The sequence below is a fragment of the Anolis carolinensis genome, unplaced genomic scaffold, assembly GCF_035594765.1.
Source record: "Anolis carolinensis isolate JA03-04 unplaced genomic scaffold, rAnoCar3.1.pri scaffold_9, whole genome shotgun sequence".
Lineage (NCBI taxonomy): Eukaryota > Metazoa > Chordata > Lepidosauria > Squamata > Dactyloidae > Anolis > Anolis carolinensis.
The window spans coordinates 29322118-29346017 of record NW_026943820.1 but is presented as its reverse complement, the minus strand read 5'-3'; the positions used below and the strand labels follow the sequence as shown (position 1 = coordinate 29346017).

At 43.8% G+C, this 23900-nt stretch overlaps 2 protein-coding genes across 10 annotated transcripts in view; one reads left to right on the top strand and one right to left on the bottom strand.

The window, feature by feature from the left end:
- Positions 1–11381, top strand: part of cebpg (CCAAT enhancer binding protein gamma) — a 99867-nt gene extending 88486 nt beyond the window's left edge. For 7 of the 9 annotated variants that reach the window (XM_062961535.1, XM_062961531.1, XM_062961534.1 and 4 more), the window contains one exon: positions 38–2516. In XM_062961535.1, the coding sequence (XP_062817605.1) occupies positions 145–597 (453 nt within the window). In that variant the 5' untranslated portion in view covers positions 38–144 and the 3' untranslated portion in view covers positions 598–2516. Of the gene's footprint in view, positions 1–37; positions 2517–9643 lie in introns of those variants that run through there. The other 2 variants (XR_010000528.1, XR_010000527.1) reach the window with 1 other exon arrangement.
- Positions 4421–23900, bottom strand: part of pepd (peptidase D) — a 115406-nt gene continuing 95926 nt past the window's right edge. The window contains exons 12-15 of the mRNA XM_062961528.1: positions 20059–20207; positions 12317–12501; positions 9863–10054; positions 4421–4933 (exon numbers count right to left, since the gene is read on the bottom strand). Coding sequence (XP_062817598.1) covers positions 4778–4933; positions 9863–10054; positions 12317–12501; positions 20059–20207 — 682 coding nt within the window. The 3' untranslated portion in view covers positions 4421–4777. The remainder of the gene's footprint in view (positions 4934–9862; positions 10055–12316; positions 12502–20058; positions 20208–23900) is intronic.

The following is a 23900-nucleotide window of genomic DNA, read 5'->3' as shown; positions in this document are numbered from 1 at the left end:
GTACGTGTTAAACAAACGAACATGTTTTTGTTTCTAGATTCATCTACTAGTTAAGCCCTGTGAATTCTGGAAGCAGCTGGAAATCCAGAGCACCTCAGTTTATCTTAGAAATCATACTGTTGGTTTAAAGACGAGTCTGTCCAAATGAGCAAGACATCACAGGAGAACACGAGTGCAGAGACCAACGGCGTGAGTGTCATCTTCACCCAGGCGCACACCAGTGGGTTGCAGCAGGTCCCTCAGCTGGTGCCGGTCAGTCCCGGAGGTGGAGGCAAGGCTTCACCTCCCAGCAAGCAGGGCAAGAAGAACTCCGCCATTGATCGAGCCAGCGATGAGTACCGCCAGCGCAGGGAGCGCAACAACATAGCGGTGAAGAAGAGCCGCTTGAAGAGTAAGCAGAAGGCCCAAGACACCCTGCAGAGGGTCAACCAGCTCAAAGAAGAAAATGAACGCTTGGAGGCCAAAATCAAGCTCCTGACGAAGGAGTTGAGCGTCCTCAAAGACTTGTTTCTCGAACACGCTCACAATTTCACAGACAATGTGCCGCCCCTTGGCACGGAAAGCCCCGTCACAAACTCAGATGGCTCTGGGCAGTAGACACACTCCTTCCAGCTCACGGACAGAATGGTGTGCAAACGGCATCCTATATGCAAGTCAAGACGATCTTCTCCCAACTTTGTAACAACGATCATTTGGTGTGTGTGCGTGCGTGGGTTTTTAAAAAATGTAGGCTTAACACTGAAGGGTTGATGCAGGTAAACTGCAGGCTTTTTAATTTCCAAGTATTTGTTTTGAACTATGTGTTAATGCATTTTCGAGTCTGGCATTTTTGATTTAAGACACATGTTTGGACAAGCATCCCCAACATTTTAAAAAATAAAACATGGGATGCTTCATTTTACTTAAATGTCTTCCTGATTTGATAAGATGTGGTGATAGGGCAGCGATAACATTGTTTTCGGGATTAAAACTTTAAGATACAGTGGGCTCTTGGTATCTGCTGGGGTTTGGTTCTGGGACCTCCACAACTCTGTGGGTGCTCAAGCGCCACAATAAATAATGGTGTAGTAAAATTGTATTCCTTACTTAAAAAGGCAAAAAGTCAAGGTCTAACCTTGCAGATTTGTTTTTGGGAATATTTTCAAGCTGTGGATACTGAGAGCTGCATGATTGCCAAAGGTGCCATGTTGAAGACAATTGGTTTCATTTTCTTTTGAACAGCTGGCATGAAAGTAGCATAAAAGGTCTGATTAACGTAAGGGGTTGAGTGGGAGATAGCCTTAAGTTAAATTGTCACAGGATTCTTCAGCAGTTAGGAAACAGATGTCAAATGTAGTAGTTGGTTAAAAAGCTGTTCTTTTTATATTTTAAAAATTTCAAACACTTATTTCTTCACCTGTTTTGTTGTTATTGTGAGAGCTGTTGCGACAACTCATTTTGAAATTTAGGGAGGAACCTTTTAAAACAATTTTAAATAATATATAGAGGAGCATTATGCTCAGTAACAGTGCCTGAGAGATAGTGAGGATTGGATAAGGTTTGGATTGCTGCATTCTCTAGGTCTGTTTCCAACAGTAGCCTCACCTGGATACATGCTATATGTACCATTTTAATAACCTCTGAAGTCTGGACATAGGCCTTCTCGCAGGTATTGTGGGAAATTTTCTTGACTTCAGCTGCTACTGCCAAATAAATGTGGGGTGAGATGTCCCCAACAGTTGCTGGTGAGGCTGCCACTCTGCTGGGATATGCCGTGGTGATATTTTCAGCCCTGGAAATGAGTCTAAAGCGTCTCCATCCATAACCTTATTGGGAGACTGTGTGAATTGCTTTCCTTGAGGCCAATGCTTGATGGCATATGCACAGGTGAAAAGTATGTTCACAACTGACAGATAGATAGAACAGAAGGGCAGCTTCATGACAAAGGGCTATAAAGAGTGGCTGCTGTAAACACAGGTAGACCTCTCACCTCCCTGCAATGACTTTTACACCCTTAATGCTGTAATTATGTGTTGGAGCTGATGGTAAAAGGCATGTCTTGTGAAGGGCCGTTGGATGTTTATTGGGTGTTTACTGCATGTCTCCTCCAGCCATTCAAATTAGCTGTTATTTTATCTTGCAGCTTACAGAAACTTAAAATAAGTCGGGGTGTTCTTTTCAAAAAGCCATCCTCCTGATTTGAATAAACAAAACCAGCTCTTGCCTCTTTTGACATTCCTCTGGGGAAACAAGGTAGCTCTGTGATACTTTTCAAATGCTGGTGACAAGCCCCTTATACCTTGCGGGGTATAGGGAATTGAACCAACTAGAGCAGGGAAGTCATTGTACTCATTTTAATTTATTTTTTCTCTTTCAGAATATTTTCATAATAGTATGTTTGCCTATGACTGACTGGACTAGTGAAAATGACTTTTATACCTCCTTGCAGTCACTGTGTTTGTATATGTATTTAGAAAGATTGGGTTGAGAACTTGGCAACAGCGATAGAAAATAATTAAAAATACCTTACAAAATCATGCTTGTTTTTACTTCTGTGAAATTGTACAGAAGGATCTGGTTTCAAATGGGTTTGTAGAGGAACCAAAACATCAGAAGACTGAGCTTTTCCAGGGATTAAACCTGTTGACAACAATGTGCAATGTAATTGAATGTGTAGTTTAATAGAGAACAAGATTGGGCAAGATTGTTATTATATCACTGTCCTCTTATGGTGCACAAATTGCATTTTTCCATTTCTAATTTGTCAGTGATTTGGTTCCTAGTTTTATTTTTGTGTGTGTTTTTCTCAGAAGAGCTGTCAATAATTTCTACTTGCTGCTAGATCTTTTCAAATGGCTCAATCTTGGGATAGTTTCTGGTTACATCCCCATTTTGCGTATTGTTTTGGTCGTCAGGAGAGTAGGTAAGGAAGTGCAAGTTTTATCCTTCAGTAGTTTGATCCGTGAGTAAATTTACATCTCTTACCCAAAATATTTGTGATGTGAAGTGTTTGGGATTTTGGAATATTTGCATATATATGTTGAGATATTTTGCATGTTTAATCACAACATTCATTTATGTTTTATAAACCATATTCTCATACCTGAAGGTAATTTTATGCAACATGTTAAAGTTTTGTACATGAAATAGGGCTTGTGTGTATTGACCCATCTGAAAGCAAAGGTGTCCCTGCCTCAGCCAGGTGAGCAATTTTGAGTTTTGGAGTATTTTGGATTTCTGGGTAATACATGCTCAAGCAAAAGATTGTGAGCAGTGTGGGCGTTGCTGTTCATTTTTATATTAATTCAGTTTCAATTCTTATTGAAGTGCTTTGCCATGGGAATAGGATATCAAGCTGTTGTCCCCTCTCTCTTCTAAGGTTGTGTATTTGTATAAAATTACTTATTGTTTTTTGTTCCATTCATATGGCCCCATTTCTGTTTCCGTCCGCCGCTGACGGAAATGGTTGCCTATACAAATGGGCTTTTCCACCCAAGGTCTGAAAAAACCAAAAAATTTTCAGGCCTTGAGCCGGGCCTACAAGCATCAAGCACTCAAAGGCTCATAGGCTTTGCCTGCCAGGCCTAGCTGCAAGCTGGGCCTATGAGCATTGAGCGTTTGGTGCTTGACTGTAGGCCCTGCGAGCCAGGCCTAGGAGCCGTTGAGTGTTCAGCGCTCGTCTGTAGGCCCTGCAAGCCGGACCTACGAGACATTGAGTGCTTGATGCTCGTAGGCCTGGCAGCCAGGGCCTACGAACATCAAGTGCCCGGTGACAAAGATCAGTCGACCAAATGGCTATTGTTTCTTTTGTACTTTCTTTTGTTCCTGTGGGCTTATACTGTTCCGTGCAATCCAAATAGATGAAACGGTACAAAACCACGAATGAAACAGATGAAACAGGAATCGAGCCCAGCCTTACTCTCTTCCTCCTTTTCTGACTTCAGTTTAATTGCGACTAGAGTGACTTTTCTCCTTCTGTTTTAGTGGATGGTGTGGGGAATTGATGGGCCATTGTGCAAAGAGAATACTGGGTTAGCTCTCAATATGATCTAACATGGCTGTTCTTTTGTCCACATATGTTCTGTTGTTTCCGTTTTCACAGGTGCACCCAAGACTTCCATCGCCTACCAAAAGCAGGCTTGTAGGGAAGTTGCTGCTAAGCAGCATATGGGAGAGTTTTCTGGTTTGCACTCAGGGCCCCATCTCCGTTATGTGAGTGATGTCTGTACCTCCTCACCAAGGAACCAGTGGTTCAGACTGTGTTCCCAATATCCCCTTGTTTCCCGGCAGAAAACACTGCCACTAGCTTTTCCCTGTGGTAGGACTAGTTCTGGATTCCTGAACTCACCTTACTGACTTCAGGGGCAAAATTGATGGGCCTCTGGCTTGCACGTGATGCTTGAAAGGGACCCAGAGAAAGAACTGGAAGCCAGACAATGGCTCTTGGAGGCAAAGTTTTTATTTGCTTGTTTGTTCAGCCCAACAGGCTCCTCCATTAGGATTAGTCGAAAGCTGATGTTTATCGGCATGTGTTAGTGAAAAAGAGATACAATCAAGAATCTGTTGATTTTTGTATTTGCAAAAATTAGTGCTTCCCAGACTAGCTTCATCCGTCCCTCATACAGGGTTCAAACTCCTTGCAAAGAAGCAAGAACAGAGTTAGATGAGCCAAGATCCATTTCATTTTCGTAGTATTAATTCAGCAAAAATCACAAGGCATTCATTTTCCTTTGTTTTAGAGATGCAGCTTCTCTGCTTTACTGGAGCACTCCTTCAGTGGAGCCACGCTTTCACCACCTTAGGGGCCACTGCTTTGGCTGGAGACGGACGCAAAGGTCTTGGGGTTGCCCCGGGCTTCAGCCATGAAGGCCTCTACTTCCTCCACGGTGCGCGGGACGCAGGTCAGCAGCTCCATCCCATTGGCAGTCACTGCAATGTCGTCCTCAATGCGCACCTGGGGACAGAAACAGAAAGGATCACACACGTGACTGGCCTGTGCTGGCTTCATGGCTGAAACAAGCACCAAATGCCTAGGATAATAACTTCAATAATAATAATAATAACTTTATTTTTGTATTCCGCCACAGCTCCCCAGGGCATTTTTACAGGGCCCCTGAGGTCCCGCTTCACTGACACGCAAAAGGCATTTCACCACATTGGAGGCCACTGTGACCAATGGTTTTTGGTGATGAGGGGGACTGTTGCTGGATAGTTTCTTCATTCAATGATCAGATCTAGAAATGGACACTCAGTGATTCCCTGTTTGGTTTCTCTCCCCTCTCCCAATTTTCTAAACTATATGTTTTTAAAACTAGGTCCAAGGGATCAGAGCAGGCAAAGGGCTTTTGATAATTTCATACCTCCATGCTTTTTTGATATTCATGATTATCTCTTATTCTACCAAGAAAGGAAAAAACGGGCGGTGATGGCACGATCGTCAGCATAGATGAAATTCTCTATTCCTTCTGGCAGTGGCTGGTCGTTTGTGTAGATGTTAAACATTGATGGGGCGATGCATGATGTGCTAGGACTACTGGAATGGCCCTGAATATTATATTATATTAATAATATAATATTCTTAATACTACATATGAAAGGATGGGACAGAAGTCTACTGACAAAGGGCAGAGTTAATGTTAAATATGTAGAAACCAGATTCAGCTGGAGATCACTGTAAAAGTAGAGTCTCACTTATCCAACATTCGCTTAGCCAATGTTCTGGATTATCCAACACAGTCCGCCTTTTAGTAGTCAGTGTTTTTGTAGTTAATGTTTTCAGTACATTGTGATGTTTTGGTACTAAATTCGTAAATACAGTAATTACTACATAGCATTACTGCATATAGAACTACTTTTTCTGACAACATGATGTTTGGTGCTTAATTTGTAAAATCATAACCTAATTGGATGTTTAATAGGCTTTTCCTTAATCCCTCCTTATTATCCAACGTATTTGCTTATCTAATGTTCTGCCGGCCGGTTTATGTTGGATAAGTGAGACTCTACTTTGCCAGAGGGCCCTTCCACACCCATATAATCCAGAATATCTGCTTTGAACTGGATTGTTTGAGTCTACACTGCCATATAATCCCATTTAATGTGTGGATTTTGCATAGTTGTGTGGAAGGGGCTTGTGTCTCATGCCCTCCCAGTTTGGAGATGGTGACATGCAAATCCATGCCTGTAACTGCTCTCTATGTGTCTCTGTTAAGCTCTGTTTGCCCTTTTTTAACAGTCTCGCCTTAAAACTGAGTCTTGGCAACGGATGCCATGTAGCTGATAGCGTTACTAAGACCTTTGAAATGGTTCCAGTTCTCTCTGGGCGTGAATCAAAAGGCCGGGACTGTTCTGTGCTCGGCCCTAATCTCCTGCCCCAGTTAAATATGCAGACTCAGTCATTGTTCCTTATCTTATCGGGAGCCGGCGAGTGAGCCTCCAGGCTGCCATAAAAGCCAATTGAGCCCAGTGTCAAATCCAAAGGGACGCAAACCCCACTGACTCCCACCACACAGCTGCCCCAATTGCTTCTGACCTTGGGGCATCTTGATCTAAAAATATTGCTGAGTTAACATTTGCTCTTCTGCTTGCAAAAGAGCCCATTGATTCAAACAAAGCATGCAACCGAGCCTCTATTAATGCGTTCAACGAGCTGTTTGTCAGATTATCTTCTTTGTTTGACATTAATTTACAGGCAGGGCACACCTGAATGAAATAAACTTTATTTAGTTGCAGCCAGCGGGGTGATGGGGGTCTGGTCTGGACATGAACACTTCCCACTGCTTCCTGTGCATGATACCTATGAAATGGGAACAACGTCACCATCCAAAGGCAAGGCAGAACCATGGGAAGGGGTGGAATATAAATGCTGTAAATCTATACATATTGTTTATTGCTTGTTGCTTATACTGTTTTGATTGTTTTTAATTTGCCTTTTGTTTTGTATTGTTATATTGTGTGTTGAGGCCTTGGCCTTTGTAAGCCGCATCGAGTCCTTCGGGAGATGCTAGCGGGGTACAAATAAAGTTTAATAATAATAATAATAATTAATAATATACCCATAATAAGAGTGAAAATCTGTATGTGTGTATGTGGCACGGGTGTCCACTCACACAGACAGCCTCCAGCCTCCACAAACAGGCTCTAGTTCCCAAAGAACTCCCAGGACATTACAGGTTACAGCGAGCACATCCCAGTGTTCCTTTCTCTCTTCATTTGCATGGCCCTGCCCACTGCCTCTCCCTTAACCCTTTCCTACTCTTTTCTATGGCACACAGCAAACAGAGGAATTGATTAGAGAAAGGTTATGGAGAATTCACCATGATCAATGTCAAATGAAGAAGACAATCTAACAAATTACAGTAGAGTCTCGCTTATCCAACCTTCACTCATTCAACATTCTGTATTATTCAACACTGCCTTTTAGTAGCCAGTGTTTTTGTAGTCAGTGTTTTCAGTCCATTACAATGTTTTGGTGCTAAATACGGTAATTACTATATAACGTTACCATGTATTGAACTGCTTTTTCTGTCGATTTGTTGTTAAAACATGTTTTTGTGCTTAATTTGTAAAATCATAACATAATTTGACATTTAATAGGCTTTTCCTTAATCCCTCCTTATTATCTAATGTTTTCACTTATCCAATGTTGGATAAGTGTGACTCTACTGGAACAAACTATTCACTGAACGCATTTGCTTTCTCCTTTCTTTTGATTTCTGTATTGAATCTATTCCTGAGTCTCATTTGTTTCCCAAATATTGGAACTCTGTGCCTGAAATTCTCATTTAATCCCCAACCTCAGGTTTCTCAATGGAACCTCCATCTGTAATGTGACAATATTTGGAATGATTGCCTGAGTGATGCACTAATCTTATCTGCGAAGTCAGAATCTCACGGGGGCCCAAGACCTGTTGCTATCTTGCATTTGCAGTCGGTTTCTTAAAGCGACAGGATTTTTCGAACTGCCAGAGTCTCTTTCGGGTTGCAAAAGCAGCGGCAAACTTGCCTTCAACCCTTAGTCAGGAAATTGCTTCCGTCTGGCAGATTTGCAAATTTTGCCAAGGCACAAAAGCAATGCCGAGGAAGGATGGAGGGGCATGACGCACACCTCCTCCCATCCCCGGATCTTGGCTGGCTTGCACGCGTTGATAACGGAGCAGCACGAAGCCGAGATAAACCCCTCAGACTTGTGGTGGTGGTGGTGGTGGTGGTGGTGGTGGGGGATTCAGCAGCAGGAGGTAAAGTCCCACACGGTTGTGATAAGAGTGTGTGCTCTGCACACACACACAGGAGGGATTGCAAAACCCAGAGTGCATGACTCAGCTCTGGCTGCTGGACAGGGAACTTCCATGGGGAAGGGCAGGGGCAGAAACGGCACCGACCCACTGGAAGAAATCTCCGTATCTCTGTTCCCACTGAGCCTGGAAATAGGGACTAGATGTGGTCTGACTTCGTTTAATTCAAAGAGACAGAAACATACTGTATATACTCGAGTATAAGCCTAGTTTTTCAGCCCTTTTTTTAAGACTGAAAAAGCCCCCCTCAGCTTATACTCGGGTGAGGGTCCTGGTTGGCTTATATTGGGTCAGCTTATACAAGAGAATATATGGCACATTTATTATTTTTCTCTATTACTATTGGTATTATTACATTTATTATTTTTCTCTATTGTTGCTACTACTGTATTACATTTACTCTATTTTTATTATTATTATGAAGACATTTATTATTTCACTCTGATATTATTATTATTACATTTATTATTTTCCTGTATTATTTATTATTGGCTGGATGGCCATCTGTCGGGGGTGCTTTGAATGCGATTTCCTGCTTCTTGGCAGGGGTTTGGACTGGATGGCCCATGAGGTCTCTTCCAACTCTACTATTCTATGATTCTATTATTATTACATGTATTATTTTACTCTATTATTATTATTAAAAGGATACATAAGCACATTGACATTGAAGAAGATGAAAATAATGATTTGATCAGAGTTGGACAGTCTTAAATTACAGCGTTATGTAAACTTTCAAAAACATTTAACCTACTGATACCTCAATTAATGTAATTTTATTGGTACAGTAGAGTCTCACTTATCCAACACTCGCTTATCCAACGTTCTGGATTATCCAACACATTTTTGTAGTCAATGTTTTCAATATATCTTGATATTTTGGTGCTAAATTCATAAATACAGTAATTACTACATAGAATTACTGTGTATTGAACTACTTTTTCTGCTAAATTTGTTGTCTAACACGATGTTTTGGTGCTTCATTTGTAAAATCATAATCTAATTTGATGTTTAATAGGCTTCTCCTTAATGCCTCCTTATTATCCGACATATTCGCTTATCCAACATTCTGCCGGCCCGTTTAGCTTGGATAAGTGAGACTCTACTGTATCTATTTTTATTTCTGAAATTTACCACCCTTGGCTTATACTGGAGTGAATGTTTTCCCAGTTTTTTTGTGGTAAAATTAGGTGCCTCGGCATATATTCGGGTCAGCTTATACTCGAGTATATACGGTAATAATAATTGTATTTGTTACCTGCCTCTCCTTGTGGTTTGAGGAAGTTTAATATGTTTTTAGAATGTTTAAATTATGTTCCTTTTTTGAGTTTTAAATTATTATCTTCTATGGTGCACTTCTATTTGCACAGCACCCAGGCCTTGGGGTCTCTGCTGGGCCACAAATCATCACTGCTGAGTCTTCCCTGGATTGATCTGCTTGGAGATCCTGCAATGCGTGATAGGAATCAACGACAACAAACGTCTCCGCCACCATTCGCCAGCCTCTCGCGGTCTCTACCCAGAACCAAATCCCGTGGTGGAAATGCATGTTTCGGTGGTGCTGAGATATGTTTAGTATGTTTACTCACCCCGCCGAAGCCTCGGAAGCGTGCCAGGACATCGTTGTTGAGGAAGCAGGCCTGAGCTGGGTCTGCCAGGGCCTGGTCCAAGAGGTGGTCAATGAAGTAGATGCCCGGCTCGATGGTCAAGACCATGCCCGGGACCAGGACGCGGGCTGTGCGCAGGCTCCGGAGACCCGGCAGGTCAATGCGCTCCACTCCCTGTCGGAGAAGAAAGCGGGAAGAGATGGCTCAGGAGGTTCATGGCTTAGGGTTCTCCTCTGCAGAAGTTCTCCATCCAAAGTGGAGGCTTCCCCATCTTCGGTCCTCCTGGTGTTTTTGAACTTCAGCTCCCAGAATTCCTGACTAGTGGAGGATGCTGGAAACTGGAGTCCAAAGCACCTGGAAGGCCATGGTTTGGGAAGTCCTAACCCGAGGAGAGCCCCAAAGAGCGTGCAAGCCTTGAGGAGAAGAATGGCCTTCTCTGTTGGATGCAAGTGCGATGACGTGTTATCCAACAACCACCATTTTTATTCACCTCCTGCTTATTTCCCCATAATGAGACTCGGGGCAGATCAAGACACATTTCAAATCAACACAGATTAAACTTCAACATTCAACAGTTATTTTGAACTAGCTGTGCCCGGCCACGTGTTGCTGTGGCATTGTCCAAAGTGGGCTTTTGTGGAAGCAAGTATGAATGTTGTAGAAGGCTTTCATGGCTTCTACAGGGTTGTTGTATGTTTTCGGGGCTGTCTGGCCATATTCCAGAAGTATTCTCTCCTGACGTTTTGCCCACATCTATGGTAGGCATCCTTAGAGGTTGTGAGGTACCTCCCAACCTCTGAGGATGCCTACCATAGATGTAGGTGAAACATCAAGAGAGAATACTTCTGGAACATGGCCAGACAGCCCAGAAAACACAAAACAACCCCATGAATGTTGTAATTAATCACCTTGATTAGCACTGAATGGGCTTGCACCTTCAAAGCATGTCTGCTTCCTCCCTGGGGAAATCCTTTGTTGGGAGGTGTTAGCTGGCTCTGGTTGTTTCCTGTCAGGTGAAGCCCCACTCATCTGGCTAATGTCGCTTTGTATTATTTTGACTCAACTTAAAAATAGAGTACTAGATAGTTCTCTGTTTGCTTTAGGTAGTGTATCTTGATGCTCCGCTGTCTTATTTCTTCTTATAAAAATAAATAGAAAAGAACTATCTAGTACTCTATTTGTATGTTGAGTCAAAATAATACAAACCATATGGTCTACCTGAAGAAGGTCACTGAAACTGGATGTATACCCGGGAGACCAGTCGTATCAACCAGATTTGATTGACCACATTATCTCCGGGATCCATATACTGTATAAACTCTGGAATCCACCAATATACTCCTTTAACCAGGGAGTTATCCTTCTTTGTTACTATTGACATGGAACTTTGATTTACTTTGAGTGACTGATTTTGAAGAAGAGTGTTACAAACCTTGAGAATATTATCAAGACTTCAATAAGACTATTTTATGCACCAGTAATTATATTTGTTGAAATTGGGCATTGGATTATACGTGGTTTGTTATATTGATACTATACATAAGTCTACCATTATTCATTGTGTAAACCACAGGAACGGAGTTATGGTCAATCATCTATATATATAAAAGGGTAATGAAATTTCGGCCTAGGACAAAACAACAAAACTTCACATCCCAGAAACACTAAACTTGGCAGCACAACCCCTCATCCATGCCTCTACGTTCAGACAACAAAAAGAAAAGAAAAATAAAGTCCTAATTAGAGGGAGAGGAATAATTGTTTTTATCCAATTGCTGCCAGTTAGAAGGCTAAGCTCCGGCCACTTAAAGGCTATACAGTGTTATTCAACCTGGCCAACCAAGATTTCCCCTAGATAGAAAACTCCCAAGCTCTGAAACCACAAGGCTACTCCATCCCATTGAACCTGGCCTAGCAAGGATGCCGTATGTAGAAAGCGGTCAGGCTTTTAAGCTGCAAGACTATTCAGTGCAGTTCAAGCTGGCCAAACAAGGATTCCCCTACTGAGGAAGTAGCCAGGTTTCAAAGCTGCTCTTTGAGTGAGGGTGCTACTCTGGCTACTCCAGAAAACGGCCAGGCTTTGAGACTGGAAGGCTATTCACTGGTATTCTACCTGGCCAACAAAGGATTCCCATAAGCCACAGCAACGCGTGGCCGGGCAAAGCTAGTAATATATAATATATATCACTATAGGAGTCCAGGATGACACCCAACACTTTCAAAGTAAATTCTGCACAGTTAAATAGGAAATTACACTTTCAAACGAGGAACAGAACATAGTAATGATTGGACAGTCAAAGGTATTAAGTAGTCTTGAAGACTGGGAAGATGAGTGAGTGCCTGGGTCGTTTCTAGCCCCCCGTCCCTCCCATTTCCAATGCGCTTCCACTTGGTAGCCCTAAAGAAGCAGCGGGTGGACGGATGGGCCGGACTGACCTCTGGGTAGCCCCCCACGTCGTGGACGTCGATCCCCAGGAGGTGCCCCAGGCCGTGGGGCATGAACACGGCGCCCAGATGAACCTTCACCATGTCGTCCACGTCGCCCCGGAGGAGCCCGATCCGGGTGAGTTCTTCCAGATGGACGCGGTCGGCCAGACGGTGCATGTCGGGCCAGGACACCCCTGGGGACGGAGAGGAGGCAGGCGGTCAGTGGGTCAACGCAAGAGGCCTTTCCAAAGCCCACCCAGCAACAGCACGGCCCCCAAGTCTGCCTTGCGTCCCAGAAGGACTAAGTACAACGCGAGCCAAGCATTTGGCATTCCGTCTTATTTGGCTGCTGAAGATGAAATCCATCCCGTTCCATCTCCAGCAACTGCAGAAGCAGAAACATTTCATAATATTATAGAGTTGGAAGACACCACATGTGCCATCTAGTCCAACTCCCTGACAGGCAGGAAAAGCACAGTCAAAGCACTCCCAACAGATAGCCATCCAGCCTCTGTTTAAAAGCCTCCACCAGACTCCAAGGCAGAGAGTTCCACTGTTGGGACAGATTTCATGGTCAGGAATTTCCTGGAATCTCACTTTAGACAGATAGTACTACAGCAGAGTCTCGTTATCCAACATAAACGGGTGGGCACAGTGTTGGATAAGCGAAACAGTTGGATAATAGGGAGGGATAGGCCTCCCCTCGCTCACTCACCAGGCCGGATCCTGGTTCTGCCACTGCTGCCGCCATTGCATTTGCTGCTAAGACCTGGTCCGGTGATGAGAGAGCGAGAGAGGGAGGGTGGCAAAGGCGGCAGCAGAAGCAGGAGCCTGGCCGCCTCTTCCAGGCTTCTGTTTCTCCCACCGCTGTTGCTTTTGCAGCCTGACCTCCATCCCTCTGTCACTCACCGGCTGGTTCTTAGCAAGGAGGAGGGAGAGGGAAAAGGAGAGCAGGTGAGTGAGAGAGAGAGGGCAGGCTGCAAAGGTGACAGCAGTGACAAAAAGAGGAGCCTGGAAGAGGCGGCCAGGCTCCTGCTTCTAATGCTGCTGTCGCCTTTGCAGCCTGAACTCCATCCCTCTCTCACTCACTGGCCAGTTCTTAACAAGGAGAGAGAGGAAGAAAGAAGGCAGGTGAATGAGAGTGAGAGAGGGCAGGCTGCAAAGGCAACAGCGGTGGCAAAAAGAAAAGCCTGGAAGAGCCAGCCAGGCTCCTGCTTCTAATGCCACTGTTGCCTTTGCAGTCTGCCTCCCTCCCTCTCTCACTCACCAGCCGGTTCATAGCAAGGAGGAGGGAGAGGAAGAAAGAAGGCAGGTGAGTGAGTGAGAGAGGAAGGGAGGGCAGGCTGCAAAGGTGACAGCGGTGACAGAAAGAGCAATCTGGAAGAGGCGGCCAGGCTCCTGCTTCTAACGCTGTTGTCGCCTTTGCAGCCTGCCCTCCTTCCCTCTTTCACTCACTCACCTGCTCTCTTTTTTCCTCTCCCTTCTCGCTAAGACCCGTCGGATAATACGGAGTCTCGGATGAGTGAAAGTCGAATAACCGAGACTCTACTGTATATATTTAGTAGTTGACTGTGTTGTCAAAGGCTTTCATGGCCGGAATCACTGAATTGCTGTGAGTTTTCCGGGCTGTATGGCCACGTTCCGTCGGGAGAGAATGCTCCTGGAACACGGCCATAAAAACTCACGGCAACCCACTATTTAGTTATTTGTAAACAACGTATTCTTATACACATATGCATATATACATTTTTAAAAACTATATAAACCACAGTAGGATGATGCCTCTCTTTCTCACCTTCCGAACACTCATTCTCGATGGAAGGATACTTGGTTCAGCAGCAGTACATGTGAAAAGGACTTTGGGGTTGGGGTCGACTACAAATTGAACCACAGTGTGATGCCGCAGGAAAGACAGATACTAGTTAAGGAAAGTCACAGTTCCACTATATTTTGCACTGGTCAGACCTTACCTAGAGTATTGTGTCCAGTTATGGATACCTTCTTAAAAAGTCAAATGGAATAAAAGTGCTGCGAAGCCATTTATTTTAACGTGGAGCATGCTGCCTTTGTTCTGCATGGGCGCACATGTTTAATGCACGCGGAGGGCTTTTCCAAACCCAACGTCGGCGTGCACGCTTTACTCGCCCGCCCCCTCCCTTGAGCATCCTCAGCCGGCCATTGGCTGCGCAAAGGTAACTGGGACTAAGGTTTATCATCACCACTCGTTTCGTTTTCCTTGCCTGGTTTTGGCAGACTTGCGCTCAGCAGAGTGTCAGCAGAGCCTTAAATCCTAAATTTAAGAGAGTTTTAGACCCTCCCTTGGTAGAAGAGATGGCTTCAGGGCCACTTTTATTTTGGGAAGAAATGTGTCGAAAGCTGGGGAAGAAGCCCCTGCCCCACTTGTCACTGGGAGAAAGGCCGGTGGCCAAAGGGACGAGGAGCTCGGTGCGCACAGTGTCGGCAGGCTCCACATCTGTTTGCCATTAGCGTCTTACCCAAATACCAGGAGCCTGGCTGCCAGCTGAAACCAGCCTGGAGAGAAAGGCCAGACCATGCGCAAGGAGGCTCATGCGCTCCAGAGTCAGTAATAATTAAGGAGTCTCTGATAAGGACGCATCTAGTTCAGGCGTTCCCACACTGTGGGCCTCCAACTCCCAGAAACCCCGATTGCCAACTTGTTCAATGCTCATGAACTTTGCAATAGAGTTGTGCAATTGTGTGGAATTGCTGTTCGTTTTGTGTAGTTTCGTTCGTGCCATCTCATTTTCATATTCGAAAATGGGCCGTCTATACGACACAAATGTTCGTCTGGCTTACGAAAAACACGAAATTTTTTGTGCCTTTGGCGGCAATGGGAGGGCTTCTGAGGCACCCCGGTTTTTGGGCTCGAGGGGTGAAAATCGCCATACACGGAGGGCATTTCGACCCCTTTTAGCCCACCAACTTTTAAAACGTTTGGGTCTTCCCCAGAGTACTACTGTTATTAATAAAAATATTATTAACACCCATTGGAACACATCAGATGTCATGTGGAAGCACTCCTCTCTCCGACTCAGCTTAGGGTCCCAGAGTAACTATCGTTATTAATATTAATATTAATATCCATTGGCACACATCAGCTGTCATGGGGAAGCACTCCTCTCTCAGACTCTGCTTAGGGTCCCAGAGTAACTATTGTTATTAATATTAATATTATTAACACCCATTGGCACACATCATATGTCCTGGGGAAGCACACCTCTCTCCAACTCAGCTTAGGGTCCCAGAGTAACTATCGTTATTAATATTAATATTAATATCCATTGGCACACATCAGCTGTCATGGGGAAGCACTCCTCTCTCAGACTCTGCTTAGGGTCCCAGAGTAACTATCGTTATTAATATTAATATTAATATCCATTGGCACACATCAGCTGTCATGGGGAAGCACTCCTCTCTCAGACTCTGCTTAGGGTCCCAGAGTAACTATCGTTATTAATATTAATATTAATATCCATTGGCACACATCAGCTGTCATGGGGAAGCACTCCTCTCTCAGACTCTGCTTAGGGTCCCAGAGTAACTATTGTTATTAATATTAATATTATTAACACCCATTGGAACACATCAGATGTCCTGGGGAAGCACTCCTCTCTCCGACTCAGCTTAGGGTCCCAGAGTAACTATCGTTATTAATATTAATATTAATATCCATTGGCACACATCAGCTGTCATGGGAAAGCAGCCCTCTCTCCGACTCAGCTTAGGGTCCCAGAGTAACTATCGTTATTAATATTAATATTATTATTATTAACACCCATTGGAACACATCAGCTGTCATGGGAAAGCAGCCCTCTCTCAGACTCAGCTTAGGGTCCCAGAGTAACTATTGTTATTAATATTAATATTATTAACACCCATTGGCACACATCATATGTCCTGGGGAAGCACTCCTCTCTCAGACTCAGCTTAGGGTCCCAGAATTAGTATTGTTATTAATATTAATATTAACACCCATTGGCACACACCAAATGTAATGCAAAGGGAGGCATTCCCCTCTCCTGGACTGAGGTCAGAATCCCAGATCCTTCTTACTATCTATATTATATATTATTATTATTATTATTATTATTATTATTATTATTACCTTAACCCCTCTTTCTACAGATCAGATCTAACCCGGAGGCATTCCCCTCTCCCAGTCAGAATCCCAGATCCTTCTTACTATCTATATTTATTATTATTATTATTATTATTATTATTATTATTATTATTATTATTATTATTATTACCTTAACCCCTCTTTCTACAGATCAGATCCAACCCGGAGGCATTTCCCTCTGCCAGGCTGAGGTCAGATTCCCAGATCCTTCTTAATATATGTATGTGTGTGTGTGTGTGTGTGTATATATATATATATATATATATATATATATATATATATATATATATATAAATAATATATATAATAAATATATATATGTATAAATATTATTAACACCCCTTGGTACACATCAGGTGTGAGTCCTCTGTCAGTACCTGCTTATTGTTATGTGGTAGAAACGAAACGAAAGCAAGCACGATGACCGTGTGGCTTTCATTTTTGTGTCTATCATTTCCTACGAAAATGTTGTCATTTATTTCGTGTAGATGTATGGTCAAAATGAAAAGATAGCACGAAGGAAACGAAGGAAAAATTTTCGCGGACATCTCTATTCTCCAAACAAGTGGAAGACGGCAGTTTGAGGATGCCTGATCTATTTAATCCTGGGGAAAACTCATAGGCTGATCTTAAGCAAGTCACATACTTCTCAGACTCCGGGGACGTCAATGGCAAACCTCTTCTGAAGAAAACGTGTCTTGCAAACGCATGGGTTGGCCTTAGGGTTGCCTTGAAGGCGCGTGACAATGACAGAACCGTCGTCCTCATCGAACTGAGAAACGAGGACTGAGCGGGATTGGAATCCGCCTCATTAGTCTCCCTTCGAGGAGGCCTCAAAGCGCCTGGGAGGGAGACCAAAGCAGCGACTCCTCGGAAGCAGCCACGGGACGGGGAGTGCTTTCTTGCCTCCCACGGGCTAGGAAAACTTCATGAAAGGTGTGCAGAGACAGAGTAATACATGATGCTCGGAGAGATGTCAGCCGGCTCACTCCTCTTTCCCCCAAAGGCTCGTCGTTTGAAAGAGAGGAGCCGGAAAAAGATATAAGACCGCTCCTCATTATTTTTGCATGCAGGGAAGGCACCACACTGCTTGAATTATTGAAATAATTTCGAGCTTTCACCCAAGGGACACTGGGAAAGTTTTGCTGGTTTGCAACATGGCTGTTGGGATTTCCGTCAGAGAGGAAACGCCTCTGCAAGAAAGCTGGTTCTGGCGATGGCTGTGGGGGTCCCCTTCCTCCCATGCATTCCCAATTGGAGTCATTCATTAGTATTGCTTGTTCTACGTGCTCTGATTCTCTGCATTGTGGAGGGGGCCTAGGCTCGGCTCACCCCAAGGATGATGGATAGCACATACAGATGGACTTCCTCTATTATTATTATTATTATCATCATCATCATCATTATCATCGGGTTGTCGTGGCACAATGGGTTAAATCAGCGTTTCTCAACCTGGGGGTCGGGACCCCTGAGGGGGTCACGGGGGGTGGGGGGTATCAGAGGGGTCGCCAAAAACCATCAGAAAATACATAAAGGTCTATTTTCCTCAAACTGCACCAGTGTTCACATTTAGACATATTGAGTATTCGTGCCAAGTTTGGCCCAGATTCGTCATTGTTTGGAGTCCACACTGCTCTCTGGATGTAGGTGAACTACAACTCCCAAACTCAGGTTCAATGCCCACCAAACCATTCCAGTATTCTCTGGAATATTAATTATTCTTAATAATAATAATAATAATGATGATAATGATGCATAGCTTTGTTCCCTCCTTCTGTCCCCCACCCGCTTCCCGTCGAAGACTCTTGGGAAACCCCCCCGGGCACCCCTCCTCTCAGGGTCCCCAAGAGATCCCGGAAGGCCAGCTCTGCAGAGCGGGACGAGCAGCCTTGGACTCTGGACGGCTGTCACTCCAGACAGATGCTGACGCGGCGTCTGACAGCTCCCTCCCAAATGATGGCCAAACTGGCTGCTGACCTCTCCCATTTGGCACAGGAAGATCGAGACCTTTACAACTACAACTTGTAGGGCTCCATAGCACAGTGGTTCTCAACCTTGCTAATGCTGCGACCCCTTGATACAGTTCCTCGTGTTGTGGCCACCCCCAACCATAACATTCTTTTCGTTGCTACTTCATCACTGTCACTTTGCTCGCATTATCAATCGCAATGTAAATATCTGATATGCAGGATTCACTGGAGCAAATTTGGCAAAAAAAAATATCCAATTCACCCAAATTTGAATACTGTTGGAGTTGGAGGAGATTGATTTTGCCATTTGGGAGTTGTAGTTGCTGGGTTTTATAGTCCACCTACAACCAAAGAGCATTCTGAACCCCACCAATGATGGAACTGAACCAAACTTGGCACACAGAACTCCCACGACCAACAGGAAATGCCGGAAGGGTTTGCTGGGCATTAAAGTTGAGTTTGGGAGTTGTAGTTCGCCTACATCATGTGGACTCAAACAGTGATGGATCTGGACCAAACTTGGCACGCATACTGAATATGCCCAAATGTGAACAATGATGGAGTTTGGAGAAAACAGACCCTGACATTTAGGAGTTGTAGTTGCTGGGATTTATAGTTCACCTACAACCAAAGAGCATTCCGAACTCTGCCAATGATAGAACTGAACCAAACTTGGCTCACAGGACTCTGGGACTTGGTGCTCTTTCTAAGCCAAAGAGTCGGCATTGTCCATAGGTCATGTGGCCACAAGCATGACTGCATGGAGCACCATTACCTTCTCGCCGGAGCAGTACCTATTGATCTACTCACATTTGCATGTTTTCAAACTGCTAGGTTGGCAAAAGCTAGGGCTAACAGCGGGAGCTCACCCCACTCCCTGGATTTGAACCACCGACCCTGTGGCCAGCAAGTTCAGCTACTTGCAGTACATATCGATCTACTCACATTTGCATGTTTTCAAACTGCTAGGTTGGCAGAAGCTGGGGCTAACAGCAAGAGCTCACCCCACTCCCTGGATTTGAACCGCCAACCTTGTGGTCAGCAAGTTCAGCTACTTGCAGTACATATCGATCTACTCACATTTGCATGTTTTCAAACTGCTAGGTTGGCAGAAGCTAGGGCTAACAGCGGGAGCTCACCCCACTCCCTGGATTTGAACCGCTGACCCTGTGGTCAGCAATTCAGCTACTTGCAGTACCTATTGATCTACTCACATTTGCATGTTTTCAAACTGCTAGGTTGGCAGAAGCTGGGGCTAACAGTGGGAGCTCCCCCTGCTCCCCCGGATTCGAACCGCCAACCTTAAGCAGCTCAGCGGTTTAACTAATTGCACCACTGGGCTCTCTGATTTGCTTTGAACTGGATTATATTTGTCTACACTGCCACATAAAGCAGTTCAAAGCAGACAATCTGGATTATATGGCAGTGTAGATGGGACCGAAGCCTGCTTTTTCAACTAGAAGGAAGTGAATGGTTTAAATCAGTGCTGGGGCCGTTCCCAGCCTCGGAGGAAATGTGGTTTGTCCACTTTCTGGAAACGGCACAAAAATGCTGATAAAAAGTGACCGGAAGGGTCACCTGGGGCCACCTTCGAGCCGGCTTTTCTGCAGCAGGCAGGCACATGCCTGTCTCTCTCTCACCCGGTTTGATGGCCTTCATGACGGCCCGGGAGGACTTGAGGACGGCTCGGTAGATGTCCCGCTGGTCCGGAGTGAAGGTCCCGTTGGCCGGGAAGGTGCAGGTGATGTCCGAGCCGTAGCAGTAGTACTCCCCACCCATGTCGAACAAGCTGCGGGCGAGAAGGAAGGACACGCGGAGCATCAGCAACATGAGACGGGAGAAGGCGGCACATAGAAACACATGGGCCACGTGGGCACGTCTGGGCACATCGCAAGTGGCATCACGCCTCTCCTGGTGACCACATTGATGGGCATTTGGGGGCTGTGGTCAGCTATCAAACACAAACCCATTTGAGGACAGATTCATTGAAAAATTACACATGCACACTATTACATTCCATGGTTGGATAATAATAATAATAATAATAATAATAATAATAATAATAATAATAATAATAATAATGCAGTAATAATAATAATAATACAGTGATGATGATGATGGGGGTCTTGTCAGGTATCAAACACGAACCCATTTGAGGACAGATTCATTGAAAAATTACACATGCACACTATTACATTCCATGGTTGGATAATAATAATAATAATAATAATAATAATAATAATAATAATAATACAGTAATGATGATGATGATGATGATGATGGGGGGTATTGTCGGGTATCAAACACAAACCCATTTGAGGATAGACAGACACCCAGTGTGCCCATCAACACTGGGACCACCTGTACTGGTTTCTGCCAGAGTCTTTGCAGTTCCATCTTGAGGTCCTGAGAGCGGCTGAGTTTTTCCTGTTGTTTTTCGTCAATGCGACTGTCACCTGGGATGGAGACATCAATGATCCAAACCTTTTTCTTTTCCACAACTGTGATGTCTGGTGTGTTGTGTTCCAGAACTTTGTCAGTCTGGATTCGGAAGTCCCACAGTATCTTTGCATGTTCATTTTCCACGATCTTTGCTGGTTTGTGATCCCACCAGTTCTTTGCTGCTGGGAGGTGGGACTTGAGGCATAAGTTCCAATGAATCATTTGGGCCACACAGTTGTGCCTCTGTTTGTAGTCTGTCTGTGTGATTTTCTTACAGCAGCTGAGGATATGATCCATGGTTTCGTCGGTTTCCTTGCACAGTCTGCACTTTGGGTCATCAGCTGATTTTTCGATCTTGGCCTGAATTGCCTTTGTCCTGATGTCTTGCTCCTGGGCTGCAAGGATCAGGCCTTCTGTCTCCTTCTTCAGGGTCCCATTCGTGAGCCAGAGCCAGGTCTTCTATTATTATTATTATTATTATTATTATTATTATTATTATTATTATTATTATTATTAATTGCCTTTGTCCTGATGTCTTGCTCCTGGGCTGCAAGGATCAGGCCTTCTGTCTCCTTCTTCAGGGTCCCATTCGTGAGCCAGAGCCAGGTCTTCTATTATTATTATTATTATTATTATTATTATTATTAATTGCCTTTGTCCTGATGTCTTGCTCCTGGGCTGCAAGGATCAGGCCTTCTGTCTCCTTCTTCAGGGTCCCATTCGTGAGCCAGAGCCAGGTCTTCTCTTTATCAGCTTTTCCTTCAATTTTGTCAAGGAACTTTCCATGCAGTGTTTTGTTGTGCCAGCTGTCAGCTCTAGTTTGTAGTGCGGTTTTCTTGTACTGATTCTGCTCTAGTTTGTAGTGCGGTTTTCTTGTACTGGTTTTTTGTCTGCTGTGCTTTGAGGAGTTTCTGATTTTTGACTTCAATCAAAGCAGGTTCTTCGCTTTGCTTTATTATTATTATTATTATTATTATTATTATTATTATTATTATTATTATTATTATTATTATATGACATATTGAACCACTATGTGCATGAAACAAGGTGTATACAACCAAGGTGATCACTTTCCCAGCCACCTACATGGACAATTTGGGAATATTTTGGATTAAGGGATGTTCTCTTCGGTTTGGCCCTGCCAGCCATCCTTGTGAATCCCCAGCTTTATCTCTCATATTTTTTGATGCCTTGGGAACCCTTCTGTGCTCACTCTTGAGAATTTTCTGGAAGGGAAGAAGAGTGAGCAAACACAAAGCGAGGAAGGCGATGCCCGGAGAACTTCGCTTTTGTGTAGGAAGATGAGGAGGGATGGCAATGCTCCTGGAATGCGGCTCATCCGGCGCAACTTGAAATCGGGTCCTGTGCGGAAAATCCGATTTGCATCTAGTTCTTGATGGTACGTATGTTCGTCATAAGTCAGCAAACAACTATAGTTCCAATATTATTACCCTACTAGCTTGGGTACCCTGCTTGAAAAAGTCAGTTTTTTTGACTTGTACAAAATGGATAAGTTTGCAGGTGAACTACAACTCGCAACATGCCAGGTTTTTGCAAATACAGTACATAATACATGTAATACATGCAAATACATGTAATAATAAATAGAGTAAAATAATAAATGCAATAATAATAATAATAATACAGTAGAGTCTCACTTATCCAACGTAAACGGGCCGGCAGAACGTTGGATAAGCGAATATGTTGGATAATAAGGAGGGATTAAGGAAAAGACTATTAAACATCAAATTTGGTTATGATTTTACAAATGAAGCACCAAAACATCATGTTCTACAACAAATTTGACAAAAAAGTAGTTCAATACACAGTCATGCTATGTAGTAATTACTGTATTTACAAATTTAGCACCAAAATATCATGATGCATTGAAAACATTGACTACAAAAATGCCTTGGATAATCCAGAACGTTGGATAAGTGAGACTCTACTGTATTGAAATTCCTATCTCCTGCCATATGTCATACAAACTTCGCCAGTAAGATAAAACTGTAGGAAGTCATTGAAGCATATCAAATACATATTAAACAACTTATCCTTCTTTTGTTTTGGGAATAAAAATAATTTTTTAAAAAGAACAGACCTAGGAATTAATTGCAATATATCTCACTAATAAAGTGGTTTAAGTATTAGAGTGAAGGACGGGAGAGTCGGATAAGTAACTGAACCTAAAATCCTTCCTTTTTGATGCAACATTGCCCTCCTCTGGACAAACACTGCCTTGGATATTTTAATGTACTTTTCTCCCTTAAAGACAAGCCCAGGAACTACGACTCCCAGGATCCCATTGTATTGCGCCATGGGTGTTAAAGTGGTGCCAAACTGCATTAATTTTACGATGAAGACGCACTCAAAGTTGGCATCAGCTTCGAGGTTCGTAACGAAGGAGCCTTGTATAATAGACTAGCTGTGCCCGGCCACGCGTTGCTGTGGCGAAGTCTATTGGTCTGGGAAAGAAAGTATTGAGGAATTGGTGGTAGTTAAGGTCAAGGGTCAAGGTTTTCCCCTGACATTAAGTCCATTATAAATGGGTTATATAGCTGTGTGGAAGGGCCTTGAGTCTACACTGACATATAATCCAGTTCAAATCCGATAATCTGTATTTTATAGGCAGTGTGGAAGAGGCCTAAGTGAGGCCTAACTCTGCCTGTCCCCTGGGCTGACTGGGTTGCTAGGAGACCAAGTGGGTGGAGCTTAGCCTTCTAACTGGCAGCAATTGGAAAATCAATTATTCCTCTCCCTCTAATTAGGACTTTATTTTTCTTTTCTTTTTGTTGTATGAACGTAGAGGCATGGATGATGGGTTGTGCTGCCAAGTTTAGTGTTTCTGGGATGTGTAGTTTTGTTGTTTTGTCCTAGGCCGAAATTTCATTACCCTTTTATATCTATCTGTCTGTCTGTCTGTCTGTCTGTCTGTGGAATAATGTCCAGGGTGGGAGAAAGAACTTTTGTCTACTGGAGGCTAGTTAGAATATTGAAATGGCCAGCTTCATTAGCACCGAATAGCCTTGCAGCTTCAAAG